The sequence below is a fragment of the Microchirus variegatus genome (genome assembly GCF_963457635.1).
Source record: "Microchirus variegatus genome assembly, chromosome: 9".
Classification (NCBI taxonomy): domain Eukaryota; kingdom Metazoa; phylum Chordata; class Actinopteri; order Pleuronectiformes; family Soleidae; genus Microchirus; species Microchirus variegatus.
In genome coordinates this window covers 21,143,294-21,158,617 of record NC_139810.1, presented here as the reverse complement: position 1 = coordinate 21,158,617, position 15,324 = coordinate 21,143,294, and the positions used below count along the sequence as shown (strand labels likewise).

Genomic DNA, 15,324 nt, shown 5'->3' with positions numbered 1-15,324 from the left:
CAAAATAAATACACAAATACATTTTAAAAAGCAAACCTTTGTTTTCCTGTTTTTTAACTACGTGTGGATTTAATTTAATTTTATTGTTACTCATAAGAGAAATGGCAAACATGTAGTATGGCAAACATGCCTGTAGTGTGGCCCTTCTAATGTGTCAATAAAACTGTTTAGACAAATACAAAACATATGCTGACAATGAGAGTGTAATTCTACATTCATAATCAATACGAAAAGAAGAGTATGTTTAACTACTTCGGTAGTGTCTTTAGACTGGTAGGATTTCTAATATCATAAGGTAAATACTGTATTTCCTACAGCGGGGTCAACAACATAAAAGCAGAAAACTATGCTTTAAGAGGAATTAAACAGATACCTATAATTTTGAGGTATGCAATTTGATATGTTCATCTCAAATGTAATGTGTGAATTGCATTCGTAGTGTTCAACTGGTGATGTAAGTCCAGCGAACAATCTGTGGTGTGTAGATGTATCAAAGCATTTTGTTGGGAAAACTGGGGGGGAATTGCATTTTGATCATTGGTAGTGAGTTGTTTTTTTTTTATCTAGAGGTTTAAAAATGTGACAGGTTCTGAAACTAGTGCGAAAAGCCACTGTGCAAATACAAGATATTCCTTAATTAGATTAATCCCTCTGGCAGATATTTGTAGGTCTGGAAATCCTTAAATCCTTTACATTTAAATACTTGTCATATTCTATTCTGTAATGTTGTGTTATCTATTTAGAATATTAATAAACTGCACAGAACAAAAGCAACAGTATCAGTCTTGCGCAGTACTCAGTTTTTCATATTACTTTGCAGGTAGGTTGTCCAAGAACAATTGCCAGTCTTTTATCTTTTATAGATTCAATTTTTTTCTGTGTTTTCATATACGTGTCAGAATGACTCCATGATGGCTAGATCAAGGTGTTGGAGGGACAAACCGTCTCTGTGGCGACTCCTTGTTCTTGTAGTTTAGTTTGCTGTGACTCTCGGCTGGTGTTTGAGCTTGTTGTCTAGCTCCAGGATAAATATATGTACTTACATCATACTAAGTTTGTAAGTTCTTTTCATCCTTTGTAATGATCACATGTGGTGGTCAGGAATCACCAGCAAAGTTGAATGAATTCTCTGTGGCATCTTGTGCAGCATCAAGAGAAAGGAAAAGGTGAGATGAAATCACTCTTTGTCCCACTTGAGATGCAATCAAGATCAGATGATAAGACACAAAAAAATCTTAATCCATTTAAAACGGTTGTTCAGACACCTCTCATAATATTCAAATGGCAACTGATTATATGTAATTGGATGATCACAGAAGTAAAATAATTGTTTTGTTGTTTAATATTCCCCTTTATAAAAAAAAATTCTGTTTGTAAATGGTGTTACAATGGAGTATTAGAACCACACATGAAGGAGATAATATTTTTGCCGAGATTAAAGTCGATGTTGTTTAAAACTCGAGAAATGTCGAGAATAAAGTTGAATGTCTTTGTCGACTTTAAAATCTGTTGAGATTAAAGTCGACACGTCGAGAATAAAGGATTTAATAATAATATATATAATAATATAATATAATAATATATTAATGTAGATCACAACAAGGATTTCATATACACTACGCTGAGTCTGTCTCCATGTGTCCTAGTTATATAGCTACAGTTATCTCCATGCACAGGTAATCATCAGAAACAGACTGAGGGTGAATGGATGGAGGTTTTCTTGCCCATCGGAAAGTCAAATGTCCAGAAATCATAGCTGCACATTTAACACCTTTTATTTTGGAGTAGTTAAATCAGTGTAACAGGGGTAATGCACACATGTTGATGTTTCATGCTCATAAGATCCTTCGTGTGCTTTATATATACATTCATTATTGTCTATGCATATACCATAAGCCACCAACAATGCAATCTATTCGAAATGTATTTTTCCTTAGACTGATTCACTGTGAGCTGCAAGTGCCACATAGCAGGAAATTCAATGAGAACGCTCAACAAGCAGGATGTGGCAGAGTAAGACAGCAGATATTTTGCTAAGGTGCAGTATATGGATAGGTAGATACTTTTGTTTTGTCTGATTGAGAACAGACTGAGTCTACTTCCCAATCCGCTTCTTGATCACATGCTCCATATCTGCAGTTTCAGATGTGTCCAGTTTGATGTCGTACTTAGCCAGGATCTTCATGATGGGCCTTATCTTCAGCCACCACTGTGTCTTTGGGAGGCGGTGCCTGCAGCACACAGTATATATACATGGGCAGGTCAGTCAGTCAGTCTCAACCTTTCTCTACGCTACACTTGCGACGTGTAGTTAAAGCATTTGAAATGTGCATCTTACTCAAAATCTGTGTCCTCCTTCAGTTCGGCGAGCGGCTGGAAGGTGAGAGCCCTCTTCCTCATGCCCAGTACACAGGCAGAATCTGGCGTGTTTGCAAAGATACGACCTGGGCAGTGCATGGAGTAAAACAGTTCCGTCAACATGCCACGTAAAGCTCCACTACAACCACAGTGTGTCGATAATTCCTGTTGTCTATGGTACAACAAGTATTCAGACTTTTATGTAATGTATTAATGTGTAGTGTAAATTTTTTTTGAAAAAGTGTTTGATATTCATGAATATAGTCCATTATCATATTATTAAGTATTGTTTCTGATAAAGTCAAAGCATAGCAACTTGTTTGGTAACACTTTAGATTAACTAGGTGCTTTCTAACATATATGAGTAGCATACTAGCCCTTTATTAGTGATCATTAAGCACGTATTAACAACTTATTCTACATATTCTACCTCTATTATTCTATTATAACATGAATTAAGATTTTTCCTCCACAAGGTGTTAATACGTGCTTAATATTTACTAATAAAGGGCTAATATGCTGCTTATATGCATGTTAGTAAGCACCGAGTTAATGGTGAATATGTGATCCCTAATCTAAAGTGTTACCACTTGTTTATAAAAACTGATGTTTATAGCACGAAATGAAAGTATCAACGAGTATCACAGAATTATACACAAATAAACGTATTGCACTGCTACCAGCACATACAGTTATACAGTATATCATCAAACTGTGCAGCAGGAGGATTCAATTCTTTGTCAACATACCGTGCCTATGGCACTCCTTGAGTTTTTCTGTCAGCCACACAATAGATTTTACGCCCATTTTTGTGCCAAAGTTCCTGTCAAAGGGTGTTGGAGTGCCTCCCTGTAGACAACAGAGGTCATACACGTTTATCAGCAGTTGCTACAGTCATTTCAGAGCGGCTTCTCCGCTTTATCCCACGGACAGACCTGCTGCATGTGTCCGAGAACATTCTTTCGGCAGTCAAAGACGCCTTTGCCCTCCTCTGAGTACAAGTTGAAGATAAAGTCAGTGGTGTAGTTGAAATTACTCTTCTCATTCCTGTTGAAGAAATAAACAGCGGCAGATTATTATACAGTTAAACTACACAACAGACATTTTGACTCATCATTGCATATATAAAAAAAAGTATTACTGATAAAACTGATGGTGTGTACGTTGTAATCCGGTGTTCTGGTCTGAATATGTCATTAGATCACCTTAATTTCCCACCGACACCGATATCAGTCCACTATATTTCCCCCCAGGGATTAATATAGTATTCTGATTCTGATTCTGATATTCTTTTACGTCTTTTAAACAACTTGGCTGTTTAAAAAACATTTATAACTAACTTTTATCCAACTGTATGGCAAACATTTGCAGCCCTTCCTCATGTACTGGTTAGTGGTGGCAGACATCTTTTTTACACCATGTTGCCTGTGTTTTGTTCAGCATTTACCTCGTATTTAGGCTATTTTTGAACTTTTCCCTATGTCCGATCCAATGGTTTAGGCTCATATCTCCCAGTTCATATCAGCGACACGTGTCTGGATCACGAGTGAACGAAACTCACCTGAGAATCAAACCCCTCTTCACGGTCGTCTTCATCTTCTCCAGTAGATGCACTACGTTCACCTGTAAAGCCGAAATCACAGATCACACGCTCACAAAACACACAACTACTCAACGCACAGAAGCTTTTAAAACAAAAACCTTGTGTGACTTAAATGGCAAACTATGAAAGACATACTGCTGACCAATGTTTTAGACCCGAGCTAATGTAAACGCATACATAATCTCAGTCTCAACCCATTAATAGTGGAGTTTATTTTCAACCAGGGATGGTCAAGCAGCAGCTTCATGGGGGTCAAGGCCTCTATGCATGGGTCACTTCTGCCAGGTGGGGTTTAAATGGCTCATGTAGCAGCTGTCACTCCTCCATTTCATCCCTACACAGGAGGAAGGTTTCAACAGGCCGGCTTATCCACCCCATACACTGCTCAGCCAATGAGGAGCAGCCACGAAGAGTCAAGGACACTCCAGGAGAGAACCAGTAGCTATGTCAACAATGGACTGTTCTGTGTTAAAGACTGTGTCAACTCCAGGATAAAAAAAAATTAAAAATAAAATAAGTGAGACAGACAGAGAGGAGGTTTTAAGTTAAGATCTTTTTTACAGCCATTAGTTTTCTTTGAAGCAACTTAGTGAATTTTTCTCCTAAGTTAATTTGTTGTTGTTTTTAAGGTGAAGCGGCCCTCGACCTTGAATGGTTGAGGTAACTGTTTGCTTATCAGTTAAGGACTCAGTCAGTTGTAACCAGTTTGGGGATTTTTGCTATAAAGCCTAACTTATCTATGCCTCAGTGACTATTTTTTTTAATTTAGAGGGTAACTCCCTGAGGTCAACCTAAGGACAGCTAAAAGCATCCAGCTCTGGAGAGAGGGGAAGAAGGAGGCTGAATAGGTGGACTAATTGTAAGGATGCACATAAGGGCCCAATAAATACAGTATGTTGCATTTGACCCTGGGCTGTTCTAGAAAAAGATCTGGCACCAACATAGCATCAGTCCTGCAGGTCATGTTCTGTCATTTAGATCCTCTGGGTGGTTAAAATGGAGTATTGAAAAATCAGAAACTAGACAAAGAGGTACTGTTCTTTCATGACTATAGCTCACCTCCAGGTCTTTAATGCTGAACTTTTCCTCAAAGATATAGGCAGCGTCGGCCCCAGCAGCCAGACCAGCCATAGTAGCTAAGTATCCGCAGTATCCACCCATAGTCTCAACGATGAACACACGGCGCTTGGTCCCTGCAGCAGACTGTTTGATCCTGTCACACGTCTGCAAAAGAAGGCACCACAAATACGTTTAGCTCCAGACCTGTTTTTGTTTGTCTTTCGTATACTGCACGTATGTTTCTGCTGATGTGGCACTGACTGTGGTGATGGTATTGAGGGCAGTGTCAGCGCCGATGCTGAAGTCAGAGCCAGGGACGTTGTTGGAGACAGTGGCAGGGATGACCACCATAGGAATGCACATCTCCTCGTATTTCTCTCTGGCCTGAACCAGCTCCAGGCCTCCAACATAAGCCTGCAGTGGAGGAGGAGACGACAATGAATTTGTGCTGTCGAGCTTTCGCATGACCGCTGAATTCATATGATTTTTATTTTTTTACCTCAAATCCACCGATGATCACCAAAGCGTGGATGTTGAACTTGGCGATGTTCAGGCTGATTTCCTCCAACATTTTACCTGGCAGAGATCTAACAGAGACACATGACACAGTCTCCTGACAATCAACAATTCTCTTTACAACAAAGCTCATGCACAACAATGACAAGATCCTTTTTTTTCACCTTTTGGTGCCCAGCTCGGAGCCCCCCTTTCCAGTCCAACCACTAACTGTTGTCCAGGCGATGGGCTCAATCTGCAGTGATAGGAAATAAATGAACAAATTAATGATAGGCAGGTGGTCGGTAGGTCCTACAAAAAATGTCATCAAATGTTAAACCTCTGGTTACCTGTCCCTGTGCCAGACCGTCAAAGCCGTCGTGGACAGCCAGCATGCTGTGACCCTGGATGAGGCCCATTCTGACGGCTGCACGGACTGCAGCGTTCATACCAGCACAGGGAGCTCCGATGTTCATGATGGCCACGTTGATGTTACTCTGGCAGTGAGATTATCATTGGAGAAGGTGTAAATCTGGAACTTCTCTCTTGAAACAGCACTGTCTTGTTGGAAAGGAAATGGGTGGACATTCACCTTAACATCTGGGGGATTGATGTGACCCAACAGCTTGTATGTGTTCCAGTTGTTTTCAAAACTCCTGCGAATCATAAATAAAGCAACTGAGTCGCCTGCAAAACTACAACAAACCCTTTTTTCTCTACACTCCATCAGTTATTCACTGAAAAACCAACAGTTTAATTGTTCAGCGCAGTCACACATTACTATGGGAATTAAGAGGAAGACACTCACTTGCCCCTGAGCTTGATCGCATCCTCAAATCTGCCCTCAGCCATGGCAGCAGTCACATCTTTGGTCTGTGAAGGAAAAAGACAGACGGACAGTGAGAGGGAGATTTGTGGAGCAACATACGAGAGTGCGTGAAGAGATACTGGCGGCAGAGGTGGAGAAAGTACTAAAATATTCTACTCAAGTAAAAGTACCAATACTTTGATGAAATATTACTCAAGTAGAAGTAAAAGTAGTCATATGAAAATGTACTCAAGTAGAAGTAAAAAGTAGTTCATTTGAAATGTTACTTGTTTTCTTTGCGTAGGGTGTAGAAATATGACATGGGCTCAGACATCCCAAACTATTTTAGAGCTCACGCGTCCGGCGCGACACAGAATATTACGTCACTTTTATCACTCACTCTATGTTCACGCGCCAGTGCTGGTGCTAATCACATCATCATTCGTCTGGTTCTGGTGTATATTTCCCCCCCGTAGGTCTTCATTGTGCTGAATTTTTATTTTTACTCAGTAACGGATAGGATTTATAAAGTAACCAAGTACAATACTTGAGTCAATATGTACTCAAGTAAAAGACAAAATCCTGATTTTAAATTGTACTTAAAAAATACAAAATACACAAAAATAGTATTCAATACAGTAACTTGAGTAAATGTATTTCGTTACTTTCCACCTCTGACTGGCGTGTGTGTTAGTGTGAAAGCATTTTGACGTACCACTTGGACACACTCCATGAGCGGCAGCCTGACGGCCTGGTTCCCTGACAGGCTGACCACACAGGCGGGAGTGTCAGGTGTGGCCTCCAGCAGCGCCATCACTGCCTCCACACCCATCCTGCTGCCCTGGACAGCACATAGTGATGTTTCACTGAGATACAATTCATCAAAAATGTACAACATGCACAATACACACATATCACAAAGACTGCTTGAACTGCGATATATGTGGATTATTTCCTCGTGCTGGTTTTGTTTGACCAAGAAAATACTATAAAGGAAGTTGTTTTTTTTTGGATAATTTTCCTCTAATATGGCAGACTCATGTGCTTTACGCTCACCCTCATACTGCAACACATGCATACTTATAACTACTGTAAACGGAGAGCAGACAATTGCATTGAGATATACTGTGTGTTTTAATAAAGCCACGTTGTTGGAATGGAAATAATACATTTCCTTTTTTCTTTCTGTCTGCAGAGGCTACTCACTGTCTGGGTCTATGTTAACAGGAAATCAAAAGCAAAATTAGATTTATTTCAAGTCCTATCACCGTTGCAGTATTTAACAGTGTTATTGCATGCTCGTTCAGTCGTGCTTGAGAATCTCACCAGGATTCTGTCAAAGGCAGAGGGCGTGCCTCCTCTCTGTACGTGACCAAGGGTAGTGGTGCGAGTGTCAAAGCCGAGCCTGTCAGTCACCAGCTAAAAGAAAAATGAATAAATCTGTTAGTGTGTCATATTATTATCTGTCCAAATTTTGTTGTTTATAAAATGCACTTGTGTCATGGACAGTTCAGAAAATATATAAATCTCAGAAAGAGAGATGCTTTCTACCAGATTTAGCAATGAGATCATGTTTTGAGTTACACTGCCGTTCAAAAGTTTGGGGTCACCTATACAAGTAACACTTTTATTCATCAAAAGAGTTGCAAAAATGAATATAAAATATAGTCAAGACATTGACAAGATTAGAAATAATGATTTTTATTCCAAATAATAATTTTGCCCTTTTCGTCAAAGAACCAGCAAAACTGTCTCCTGCTGTGCTAACATCATTGCACAAGGGTTTTCAAGGGTTTTCTAATCATCAACAGTCTTCTAACGTGATTAGCAAACACAATGTACCATTAGAACACTGGAGAGATGGTTGCTGGAAATGGGCCTCTATACACCTATGTACATATTCCATTAACACCAACCAGATGTTTGCAGCTAGAATAGTCGTTTACCACATTAACAATGTATGGAGTGTATTTTCTGATTAATTTAATGTTATATTCATTGAAAAAAAAAAAAGTGCTTTTCCTTATATAATAAGGACATTTCTAAGTGACCCCAAACTTTTCAACGGTAGTGTATACATAGAGTTATTTCTCACTAACATCATGAGGAAGGACTTGCCTTTTTGATTTGGTCCGCTGTAATCGGTTTGCCATCTCTGGACATCGCACCCTCAGCCACAATGATGACATTCAGACGAGATCCTCTGGATCTTTGCTACAAACCAAAAACAAATGAAGAAATAAACGACTGTGAGTTGGAACTGGATGATGGCAGGTATCTTCCTCTGCCGACACACACACACACACACACACACACACATACATTTGTCAGCCTCCTGCACAAATGGTTCTCCCAGTCTTCATCTGGCGGCATCTCTGGAATGAACACCCAGTCAGCGCCACAGGCCAAAGCCGTCACCAGAGCCAGGTACCTGCAGATCAACCAGAGTACCAGCTATTTCTCTACATTATTCAGACTTACAGTCATTATCCTTAAATGTGGAAGCCTTTATTTGTACACAATTTTTAAAAAACTGTATAATTATCTTACTTGCTTTATTTGCTGTACTTTAAATCCCTTCCTCAAAATAAATGTACATGCATTATGTTTACTATCACGGAGACAGTAAGTGTAACTTCATTCATGTCATTGAAAACTAAGTATAAAACTAAAACTAGCAGTTTAAAAATAAACATCAAATTAAAAAGGACAATTTAAAAAAAGTTGAAGTTTTACGTTTGATTTACCTGCAAAGGTTAAAGAAATTAAAGGATTTGATAATCCATATTTGCTGTCACACATTCTTTCATCCTTTTCAGCGTCTGCAAGTCTTCATACCTGAAAAACTAAGACTAAATAAAAACTAAACTGAAACTAGTTGCTATTTTAAGGAATTGACTAAACTAAAACTACTAAATCATTAGTTGAATTAACTAAAACTAAACTGAAAAAAACTATAATAACCTTGGTTAGTATTGAATTAACATTTGTTGTTAAATATAAATATGACAGTATGATAACAGCAAACACAGAGGAAAATATGTGACAAAATGACATTAACACAGTAGATGATCACGCAATCATGCACTAAGACTAAATTGAATAAATGTTATATTCTATTTTAGACTGAAGTGTGATTATTATTACTATACAACACCCAGGCAAATATATAAACACAAATTCTGCAAACACATAAAAAAGTACTGACCCACAGTGTCTGCCCATCACCTCCATGATGAACGTCCTCTGATGGCTGTGGATTTGATGCGACATCATATTTTTAAATAAGAATGAAGCTCTTTACACGACTCACACCGCGCACCTGAAATGAGTAAAATCTTGAAGCATGACCTCTGTGCTGTCGTGGTGATGGAGTCCACCACCTCGATGATGCGGTGCAGGGCCGAGTCGGTGCCGATGGTCATGTCAGTGCCACAGAAGTCATTGTCGATGGAGCCGACCATGCCGACGATGTTCAGGTGGGAGGATTTCTTGGCGTCTTCTGCTGTGATCTTACCTACAGAGAATTGTGTGTTCAGAGGTAGTAATTAAATCCAGTGTTATACTTATTGTTATAATAATGCAGTCAGCTGAGACTCTACTGACTGCAATGATTGGTAGACGGCGGTAGGTGGCGCCACATGCCAAAACATGATTTCAAAACATAAACCTGATTTGCAGTCTGCAAAATATTATTCTTAATGCAAATATTTTGGCTGTACTGTTGTTGTTGGTGAGTTCAGTTTGTAATATGAACATTATTCCTGAGTCTCTGTGACATATTAGGAGGATTTTACGGCCAGTTTCTTTAGGTTTATTACATCATGCACCTAATACACAATTAGAAATAAAATAATTGAAATTCTGTCTGGTTAAAAAGGATAAGAAAGAATGCAAAGTGTATTGTGTATGTAGATCATATATGTAAAACTGAAATTACAAAAATCTTTAGGAAAAAAACATGCTTTCCAATTACACTGTTACATGTTTTGAGCCCCCTCAAATTTTGCTTTTGAGGCTTTCAGGGAGTCTTGAGTGTTAATCCCCCTGTATTTCGCACAGTGTAGCCGGGTTTATAATATTTCTGCAGCTTCTCACTCAGAAAACAAAACAGGAAGGCAACTTCCTGTTTTTTTCGACAGGGCAAACAAATTAATGACTGTTATGGGTCTATAAAGGGTGGATGTTGTCTGTTACTAATCAAGGACAGGTTTTACTGGAATGTCGTGGCATCAAAACAAGGGTGTGAATGAATTAAAACCATAGTAATAATTAAAAAATTAGGACAGTCAATTTAGCTTACCCATGTCATTATAATCACAATAACAAGTCATTGCTCATTAGTGGTATAGTAACACAGTACAGCCACTGTGTTTGTGCGTCTTTACCAGCTCGGGCCAGGTCGGCCAGCAGTCCACTCCACTCAGTCCTGAACTGGTTGGCTCCGGTCAGGCTGCCGTCGCCTCCGATCACACACAGGTTGGTGATGCCCAGCCTCACCAGGTTGTGGGCTGCCTTCATACGACCTTCTCTGGCTCTGAAGTCTTTACAGCGGGCACTGCCAATAACAGTGCCTCCCTGTGACGTGACGACAGGAGGGAGCGAATCGTTACTGATACGTGAAGAATATCTGGCTGTGATTTTGCTAAAATACAGAGTTAATGAGAAGTATGGCAGGAGGGTAACAGAGGGGTTAAGACCCACCCTACCACTGTTTTTTATGTGTGTGTGTGTGTGTGTGTGTGTGTGTGTGTGTGTGTGTGTGTGTGTGTGTGTGTGTGTGTGTGTGTGTGTGTGTGTGTGTGTGTGTGTGTGTGTGTGTGTGCGTGCTGAAGAGAATATTTTATTATTATTCAAGTTATTGGTTCATCAAAAAGGCTTAGGGTGTACAGGTGATGAGGGTGGGGAGGGATGGTGAAGGGGCCCCAATCAGCCTCTCTGCCTGGGGGCCCCCAGAGTCTAGGATCACCACTGCGCAAGTCAAATGTTCAGTACGTATGCGTTTGTCTTATTTTAATCTTATTTCATCCAATATATTTATCTTATTTTGTTCTATCTACATTTGTATATATTTTGTCTAAGAGTTTACTGTTCATCTTCTTTTCTTTTATATATTGCTGATCTATGTCCTAACCACTGTGTACTGCTGGAAATCGAACTTCTCTGAGGGAGTCATCCCAAGGGATCAATAAAATCAAGTCTAAGTCTAAGGTTCCACTGCTGACGTCATGTTGAGGTTTGTCTGTTTGGGTCCATCTGAATAAAAGGCTTTCAGGGTATATACAATAACCATAAATCCTTTGCTCATCTTCACACACTCCATGGATCTCAGCTCCAGTCGCTGCCAGGCCACTTTTATTTAGTCAACGCAGCCGATTGGACGAAACTTGAATCACAAGCTTGACTGTTTCCGCGGTCAAGGACGGGGTCAGGGGGTGGCGTTATATATCATCACACTCATCACTCATCTCACTCAATCACATGTTGAAGGAAGTGGATGTATTACTTTAAAGGTCAAAGGGTGATTTTGCCTAAACGTTGGAAGGGAAATGAAGTTAGTTTGTCACAGCATTATAAACAGTGGCTGTTTTTAAGACATTTTTTTGGGCTTCTTTGCATTTATTGGACAAGACAGCAGTGGTGCTAAAATGCTTTTGCTGATTTTTATTAACATTTTTACAGCCTGTGCATAGTGAAGCATGCAATGCAACTTTTTGACTTTTGGATAGTATCAGATTCAAGATTTGTATTTGTCTGATCCAGTGATTTTGAGCAGCATCGGACCGATACCAATACGATACCGATAAGATACCGATCCCCATCACTATCAGTGATTACAAAGAACGTAATGTGTAATGTGGTAACTTGACACCCACTGAGGCAGACATATTTGCTTCACTCACTTTTTAAAACCTGGTTTCTAAACTATTTCTTTTCTATACTCCTGCACTTTAACATTTTAATTTGATGATTCATGCAAAACATAATTGTCAGTTGCCTATGTCAGCTGGGATTGGCATCAGCACTCCCTGCAACCCTCATGTGCAGGATGATATAGAAGATGAATGGATGGTAATTATGTTTTGTATAGACAGAGGCTGACGTAAAACCTCTTGTATCTTGCACATATGTGGCTTGTGTGATCAGGTTGTGCTGTGTGTGGCTCTGTGTTGGTTCGCTCACCAGCTGAAGCATCATAGACACGCTCTCCCATGTGGCCGGCTGAATGTGTTCCCCTCCGTCCACGAGGCCCTGGTAGCCCTGCAGCATACAAGAACACACACACACACAGCGGTTGATTATCAGGTCGTCCCAGAATGTCTTATTTTTGCAGCATTATGACACATCAGAGTGTCCTCAGTGTCCTCAGTGTGCAGCTGTACCTCATGAACAAAGTAGACCTTCGCTCCGGTGTAAAGACCAACTCTGACTGTAGCTCTCACTGCAGCGTTCATACCTGAGACACACACAAAAGTCAGGATCATAGACTTTGTATAAAACCAATACATTTCATTGGTTTAAAATGTGAAGGCCAGGAAGGAGGGAGGAAGGAGCAATTAGCCACCAGGGGGCGACTCTATATAGTCTATTTGTCTGCCTTTCACTCTGTTGATTACTTCACCCCACTGAGTGGGAGTGAAGTATTGTTTTTGGCGACTCTGTCTGTTAGTGTGATTGTTTGTTTGTCCGTGTTTCCACACTTGCACTTGCCACTATGACCAGCAGAGGGCGCCAGAGGCTTGTTGCGTTAATGGGGTGAAGTCTGCCATTTTCCTGAGGTGTTAATGGTCTTAATCTGTAGTTTGGAGGTTTTCGTCAATAGAGCATTTATGCCAACTTTATAAATTATATGATCCCATTTGAAAATAGATAAAGATAAAGCACAGCACATTTGAGTGGACACCTGTGCGACTGATAAAAAGAAGAAGTGCCAGTGAAATCTACGTCCATTTTTACATACACTTCACGGTCATGATAAGGTTTAGGCCTTGATGATGAGTATTACTTAGACTTCCTGTCAGGAGAGAGTTAACCTTTAAGTGACATGATCCGTACATTAGCAACAGATGAGACAAAAATACCCACGAGGCCACACTGGAGCTGAGGTTATCAGACTGCACGTCTTGTGCACCATCTTGCCCTTGGATGTCCAGTACACTAAAGGCCACAGTGTGTGTTTGTGTTGTGTTGTGCTGGCAGCTTTCGCAGCTCTTGTTTCACCAGACAGCAGCTGTGGATTGGGGGGCGTTTCTCTGATCCATACCAGAAAAAGGTCACAGCCACTAAAATTAGCCCCAATGATATGAAATCAGTGAACACAGTGGTGGTATAGAGCTAAGTATAGAGCTTTCATTTCTTAGTTTAAGTGAAAGATTTTGGTTAAAACTTCATTTGTATTGTTTGTCATCCTAATCTCCGTACAGAGACAGTGGTTGTTTTGTGTTACGCGAAGCTGTGGGTGATCAGCTCGTGATTCAGATCGTCCGCTGTCAGCCGGCCTTCAACTGTAATGCTCTGACATGATGGAAAATGTGTCATGATGTCATTTTTTTTAAAATAATATTAATACACAGTGGAGTGTTTTTCAGTTTTAGTTACATCATCTTTCCTTGTATTTTTTTCTGATGCTTTTATTAATTTGTCCAAATAAAAGTGAAGTTACTCATTCATCCATGCAGCCAGAGCGCTGACACAAAAGCTGCTCCAGCTGGTAGAGACTCTGAGACACAGAAGACACCGTCACACAAACCCGACTCTCACTTTGTCTTTAATCGGATGAAAACTTCCGCAGTGGTCAAAATAGAGGAACCTCTTCTTACCTTGGGCGTCTCCTCCTGACGTCAGCACGGCGATGGCCCTGCCGATCCCCATCTTTGTGGGGTCAGCGGTTGGCTGATTCTTGGACATGCTGAGAGAGGACCAGGTGCACAAGGCAGCAAAAAAAAATGGGGGGAAAGAAAGGGAGAAGGAAGAGTGTGGCTGCTCTTCTTTTACTCTGAACTTCTCGGAGGAAGCATGCGTGAAGGCACAGGCTTTATAGACAACTGCTCTTAATCCCGGACCCGAGCCCCCTCCCACTGACACACGCCGCCACTCTAAACACTCTAAATATACATCAGGTCCTGCAACCACCTGCAGTGGACGGTTAGAGACAGGAGAACACAATGCACATCACTCGAATGCGACCAGACAGAAAGGGGGGAGATAAATAAAGATTTTGGTGCAGATGTGGTTGATGGTGGTGTGACTTTATTTTTTCTTAGAACAAATCATTTAGGCTGCTTTTCTTCCATTACTATGTTAAAGGGGACATATTATGCAAAATCAACTTTTTAATCATTTAAATCCTTATATTTGAGACTCTGGAGGTCCTATCAGCCGACAAAGTGTGAAAAAGACTCATGTTTTTGTGGTCCTCCTCAGTCTAAGTACAGGAGATAAAACACGCGATGTTGATCCGCACTCATTGGGACGTCACAATGCGCTAAAGTCCTGGAATTGTTGTCTCGTGGAGCTTCGCTTTGTCTGTAAAACACATGAGCATGCTGGCGAGGGCAACGGTATCCGAAAACCGGAAGTCTGTGAAGTCCGCGAAAAAGTCCTATTCTTGGCACAGTGCAGCAGAGAGTTCTACACAAACTTCCAGCCTCAGAGGATTTATCTGCCAGCAATATGACAGCAATGTTCCTGCTAGAGCCTGCAAATGATCACTCCAAATGCTAACTGCTGTTAGCTCCCAGTAGCCTCTGTGGACCTTTAAGGTGGCCCTAAATAGATAATACTAAACAGAGCGTTCTGAACCGGGCTGTTTTGTCAGGGTGATTGAACTGCTGTGGTGCTTCATCCTTATGGTACTTTTGACCAAAGCATGTCACAGACATGTTCAATAGGACACCAGGGAACTAGGTTAACGTGGAGAAATAGGGTATAATATGTCCCCTTTAAAACGTATATACAGAGGCTATAAGAATGTGCAATATAGAGCACCTTTTTTTCAGCA

At 40.5% G+C, this 15,324-nt stretch overlaps 1 protein-coding gene across 1 annotated transcript; it reads right to left on the bottom strand.

The window, feature by feature from the left end:
- Window positions 1–1,759: 1,759 nt before the first annotated feature.
- LOC310931659 (ATP-dependent 6-phosphofructokinase, muscle type-like) lies at window positions 1,760–14,319 on the bottom strand. Its single transcript, XM_083894882.1, has 22 exons — window positions 14,144–14,319; window positions 12,707–12,780; window positions 12,507–12,584; window positions 10,712–10,901; window positions 9,675–9,840; window positions 9,532–9,576; window positions 8,646–8,754; window positions 8,442–8,537; window positions 7,650–7,742; window positions 7,039–7,164; window positions 6,324–6,388; window positions 6,108–6,171; window positions 5,866–6,012; window positions 5,701–5,771; window positions 5,520–5,607; window positions 5,282–5,434; window positions 5,021–5,185; window positions 3,920–3,981; window positions 3,294–3,405; window positions 3,108–3,207; window positions 2,339–2,444; window positions 1,760–2,231 (listed from the first exon to the last, which is right to left on the bottom strand). The coding sequence occupies exons 1-22, from the start codon at window positions 14,229–14,231 to the stop codon at window positions 2,096–2,098; spliced, it is 2,334 nt and encodes a 777-aa protein (XP_083751008.1). The 5' UTR covers window positions 14,232–14,319; the 3' UTR covers window positions 1,760–2,095.
- Between the last annotated feature and the right edge of the window lie 1,005 nt (window positions 14,320–15,324).